The sequence below is a fragment of the Lactuca serriola genome, chromosome 8, assembly GCF_051521515.1.
Source record: "Lactuca serriola cultivar US96UC23 chromosome 8, Lser_US96UC23_V15, whole genome shotgun sequence".
Classification (NCBI taxonomy): Eukaryota; Viridiplantae; Streptophyta; class Magnoliopsida; order Asterales; family Asteraceae; genus Lactuca; species Lactuca serriola.
Genome location: NC_136415.1, coordinates 22,081,401 through 22,087,371, shown reverse-complemented (window position 1 = coordinate 22,087,371; position 5,971 = coordinate 22,081,401). Strand labels below are relative to the sequence as shown.

At 35.7% G+C, this 5,971-nt stretch overlaps 1 protein-coding gene across 1 annotated transcript; it reads left to right on the top strand.

The window, feature by feature from the left end:
* The first annotated feature begins 3,488 nt into the window (after positions 1–3,488).
* LOC145066698 (RING-H2 finger protein ATL51-like) lies at positions 3,489–3,974 on the top strand. The gene has a single exon (XM_079013976.1). It carries the CDS (start codon positions 3,489–3,491, stop codon positions 3,972–3,974), a length of 486 nt encoding a protein of 161 aa, XP_078870102.1.
* The last annotated feature ends 1,997 nt before the right edge of the window (positions 3,975–5,971 follow it).

The window sequence follows — 5,971 nt, the reverse complement described above, 5'->3', positions numbered from 1 at the left end:
TTATCCATACTCCGCTGAATAACTAGATCAACAAAAACAACAACAACATCGAGGCCTCTCATCTGTTTATTACACACCAACTATCTACCCATGTTCTACCCAACATTTTAGTAGATAAGAATATATATTTTCATACATAGTTTAAAACCTGTATATCATTTTCATTCAATATATTTTCCACATAACAGATGAGGCATACCACATAACACGTATTTCATAGAAAACAAATCAGATCTATGAGATAGAATAAAGTGAATATCCATTCACGCATACAACCACAAAATATACACATAACAAGTATATCGTATAAAATACTTCATAGTTACGCGTTAGAAGAAAGTAACTACACCCTCACACATATAAACCACAATTTACTTAATACACTCAAACCGTACTTGTATTATTATCGTGTTTATGAAAGGTAGTATACACTCACTTGATCAGAAGATGATCGGACAGCACTACGACTTGCAGAAGTAGTAATCCACAGCAGATCTGGAAGATCTCCACAAAAATTGAACTTCTCGCGGGCAGAGCTTCTGCTCGGGAACCGCATTTCTCGGGATCTTCGGGATCTTGGGACTTGCCTCGGGGCTCGAGAATAATATCGGGGCTTCGGGGTATTTCTGGCACGCAAAACGATGCAAAACGGGAGAGAGAAGAGAGGAAATTAGCAAAATAGTCGGCTGCCCTCGCATCCTATTTATAGGAGGCTGGAGCCTCGGAGTACGCGGGGCGTACAGGCGTATGCGGGGCGTACATCGGATTGGACTGCTGACTCCCCTTCGGATAATGCCAGATTTTTCAATTAAAAATAAATACAAATTATTTATCAAACTTCGAAAATTCATATATTCTTCATACGAACTCCGTTTTCGACATTCTTTATATCCACGGAAAGGTGAGACTACGCTCTACAACTTTCGTTTAGACTCCGTCGGCAAATTTTGACTTTATTTTTATTATTTATTTTTAATAAGCCGCGACAGAAAAACTTCGTTATAAATTCATAACTTCTTCGTTTGACGTCCGTTCTCGCCTAACTTTTTATAGCTTCGATACCAACAACGAGACCTTCGATCCTCGTTTGGATTGTTTCGGCTAAAAACCGCTCGATCTCAAATCGAGTATTTCAGGCTGCATACCGCTAAGTCGAAACTTCGATAAATCATAACTTCCTCATACGAAGTCAGATTTGGGCGTTCTATATATATTCGGAAACCTCGTTTCAACTACTACAACATTAACCAAAGGTATTAAGTTCATTTTACACTTAAATTTTGACGCTTAATTTTATTCTTAATTAATCAAACCATATAATTAAGCAATTAAGCACAAAACACATAATACTCAAATAATACATTCTTATTATTTCAAAACGGGTTACAAAGGTTAACCTAGACTATTACATTGCTAAAAATGGCAAGCCCGGAAACACAGGCGTTACATATACCAGGATACAAATCTAACATATTACTACAACATAGCAACATAGGGTAAACCAAGATATCAATCCAATGGGTCGGCCTTGGTGCCTTCAACCCGTAATTACAGTTAAGAAAACTCACCTCACAGTCTGACGAAGAGCTGAATGATACACTACTCCAAATATCGGCTCTACAGGTCACCTATTCAACAGATAGAGACAAGACTCAACTATTTCTCAAAATACCCAAAATACCCTTAAGTCAAACTTGGTCAACCTTGGTCAAAGTCAGCAAGTCAACAGAGTCAACGCAACCGAGTCAACTTAGCCGAGTTGACTCAGACTTCATACGTGGGGCATACAAGCCTTCGAGGCATCGGGGCCATATCTGCGTTTTCACAGCGTACCATGCGGTACACCCAGCGTACCGCAACAGCCTTCCTCTTAGCCCATTCAACATTTATTTCTTCGACTTAATGCTTCTAGTTACAGATCCAATCCTCAAGAGTCATAAAGTTTCCAACTTTATGAATTTGCATGTCCATTAAGTGCTTAAAACACAAAAACTCAACATCTTAATGCATTAAGACCTTATATAGCATGCATAGAGCAAAACTAACCATCAAGACCACATTTTTATAACTTAAGATTCCTCCTAAGGTCTTAAAGGACGACTTATTGGGTTAAGAACATGCCATTCTCAAGAATCACCATTTTTGGGACAAAAAGTGTCTTAAAGGAAGAAATGTCTAAATCTACAAGATTGAGTGATCAAGATGTGAACTTTTTACCTTCTGGAGGTTGCTATCAAGAAGGAATCTCAGATCCAAGATGCTTCCAAAACTCCAAGCTCTTCTCACCACTCTCTTATTCTTCAAGAACACTTCTAAACACTCCAAAGGCCTCCAAAATGCACTCTTTCACTAAGGGTTTACTTGGGTTCGTTTCTCACAGAGGAAGGCTGAAGAAGAAATGAGATATGAGGCTATAATGAGGTTTAAATATGGACCAAACCTTAAAATTTAGGGTTTGCCATTTCTTCACGTACGCCCCGCGTACGAAGTGTACTCACATCGTACTAGGGTGCGCCCTAGCACGCCTAGCGTACACAACGTACGGTCAACATACCACACTAGGGTAAAGTTATCGTATTGCCGCTATGTGCCATTTTGCAATCCTTCTTTAATCTAAGGGCTAAAATACTATATTATTCAAACATAGGGTTGAAATTGAAATTGTATTGACATCAGGATGTTACAACAGTTATGATATAAAGTTTAGGTTTCTTAATAACATTCAAGGACACGTCACATTGTAAACAACATACTTTGGCCATCATAGTTGAGGTTGCTATTAGCTATTGCTTGTGGCTTCTTCATGAAATGATCCGACCATGAAGATATATCCCAAAGGCAACTTTTTATCCTCCCTGCATTTTGAAAAACCATAGTTAAAAAAAGTTACGAAAAAACAATAAATTAAAAAGCCAATTGTTTGGATTATTTGTACAAACGAGTTTAACAACATGTATAACTAATTAGCCGAGCTTTCACACCCAACAAAAATAAAATGATACATTGAATTTCTAGGTGTTTTAATTGTATATCTCAATAAAAAAGTTTATCAATAACAAATTATTTATTCATATTGTATATACCGGCTACCTTTTGATAAAGTCACTATAAAAATGTTAATATATGGATAATCCATACACGAAATTATAGCTGAAACATTTATAATTAAGATACAAATATTAAAAACCTAACAATACATCGACAAATTTTATCTATTTTTCGTATGATGAAACCAATATATAGAAATTATCAATGCTGAATTCCAATAATGGAATATTTTCCTAAAATATTCTATCTTTTATCATATCTATATATACAACTCAAATTTTGGAGCATTATAGGAAATTATATCAACTTGACTATCTTTCACACAAGACAACATTGTCCCATCTTGCACTAATCGCCCCCTACTATATTTCTTATCATGTTTCTCTTAAGTAAAACTAAGCATATATATGTAAATTGCCATTTCCCCCTTCCCCTCTTCGATGGCGAACGACGGCAATGGACTTCTAACCGAAGTATATATTATTCTTCTTGTTATTGCATCTGGGGCATTGTTGATCGCATTATATCATTGTATCTCGATGCTTTGGTGGGATTTACGTCGTCATCAACGGCGACACGGTCCCAATGAGATACAATTGCAAGGAAATGATTTAAGCATTGAGAATTCTGTTGCTGGACTCATCCCGGCCCATAAACATAAAAAGATCATGGGCTCACAGGAGGATGAGTCCATGTGTGCGGTGTGTCTAAGCGAGTTTGAGGAAGGAGAAGAATTACGCACTTTGCCTGATTGTATGCACACTTTTCATGTCCCTTGCATCGACATGTGGTTGTACTCACATCGTAATTGTCCCATTTGTCGAATGGATGCAGCCATTGTAGCTTCACCAATGATGGAGATTATATATATAGTTGACCCACAACAACAAGATGTAACAAGATCACAAAATTCGGATGTGACATAAGATATAGCCCTACGAAGTATGGCTCTTTGATGGTAAGAAAATGTTTTAGCACGATCATGTATTTACTTTGTTACTTTTTTTCCACTTGTTGGACTTTGAGTTCGTTTGTGCATTATTGATCTTTTATATAAACTTCTAACTGAGATGTGGTATTTTGACACACGAGAGAAGATTAGATTCATTTTTTTATTTTATTGAAAGTAAAATGGATAGTTTTAAACAATTTAATTAATTTATTGAAGGTTATACCTTATATCATATTTGATTTAATTAGGGTGGAGAGAGTGGTGTTAGCTTTGTTACGTTCCACCTAGACGCCACTTAAGATTTGTCACACAACTTCAAATTTTTGCCATTTACACGGTATGAGTTGTCACATTTGTCATGTTAATTTTTTTTTTTCTAAAATTAATTAATATAAAAAATAAACATTTCAAACATATTATTTAAAAAAAAAAAACTAAATTTTTATTAAACTTCAAAAAAGAATTACATTACACCAAAAAAACATATAATATAATTTTAAATTATGAACCTAAAAATTTAAATAACGAAACCTAGATGTTTTATTTTTTCGCAACCACCTCTTTTGTTTTTATCGCTATTTCTTTTTCACGTCCGACGATAGTGTTAGTGTCTCTCGTTAGGATCGTCATGACACAATTTTTTTGTTTCTCTTATGTGACTGCCAAATATTGTTCTATTGATGACTTCAAATTGTCCATTTTGTTTGTTAGTTAGTCGATGTCAACCGAACCACTTGTCGTCATTTTTCCTTTTCGTTTGGTTCGGTCTCTTCCCATGGGATGAGTGACTATTGGAACCTCAAAAGACTCTTTTTCATTGAGGTTAATCCCCACATGCGCATCAGACAAATTACTATGCGTCGTTTTGGATGTTTTGGTTTTTTTAGAAGAACCACCCATAAACGTTTCAGAAGTTTCAACCTCTTGCCATTTTTTTGACAGTTTCATAATATTCCAAACATGTAGAAATTTGAAATTTGCCACTTTCTTATTCCGGTATACTACAAGAGCTTTTTGCAAAATTGTCTCATCGTTTGCACCATTTTGCCATTGCATTTTGACACTAGAAAACACCGCATTAAACTCCGTCTCCACTTTGTTGATATTTCTCCGCTTCGAGTAAATTTGGTCTTTTTTCGTTAGTCTCCAAGATTCATTTCCTTGAGAAAACCCCTTGTGATTTTCCAGAAAAAGTTGGACAATCTAGGTTGTTTCTGACCACCAGATCTTCATAAATACCCACCCATGCACGAAAAAATGTTTTTTTTCTTCGACCAGTATCTATTGTATTGGAGCCTCCTTTCCACTTTTCTTGGGTTGTGGTCAAATTTTTTCCGGCTTCGATTCTTTTTCGGGGACGGCTTTAGGTTCTCATTGAGTTTGGAAATTCATTTGAGAGTGAGGAAGATTGTCAAATGGATTGAAATCATTTTCCATTTGAGATTGGAGTTGGGATGAAAAGTTCATTTGAGGTTGGTTTTGGACTTGATATGGGTAGTAAACACCACTAAAGTGTAAATTTAGAGGTGAATAAATAAGCCGATCATTTTGACTTTAAACGAAATTTGGTGAAGAATGTGAGATTGAGTTTGTGTTTTAGGTGTTTATTTTGGTATTTTTTTTGGAGTTTTTGGATTGAAAGGAGAAGCCATTTTTTTTTACAAAAATTATGTTGTTTGAATGAATAATTAAAGAAGGTGAAGTGGGATCAAATATTATATATCGTGATATTTATATAGCGTAAAAAGAGGGTATTTTTTGATTTTTTTAAAAGAACAATCATTTTGACCAAGTAAACGGTAAAAAAAGTAAAACGTCCAACCACTTTACTTTCTCTCATCGACAATCTTCCACCGAGTTGCCGAGCCGTTGAAAAACAGCTCGATGTTCGCTGAGCTAACCGAGTCCCTCACCAAGACCACTCTGTCCAGTCATAGGACTATGGATATAAATTCATCATAATTCATATGG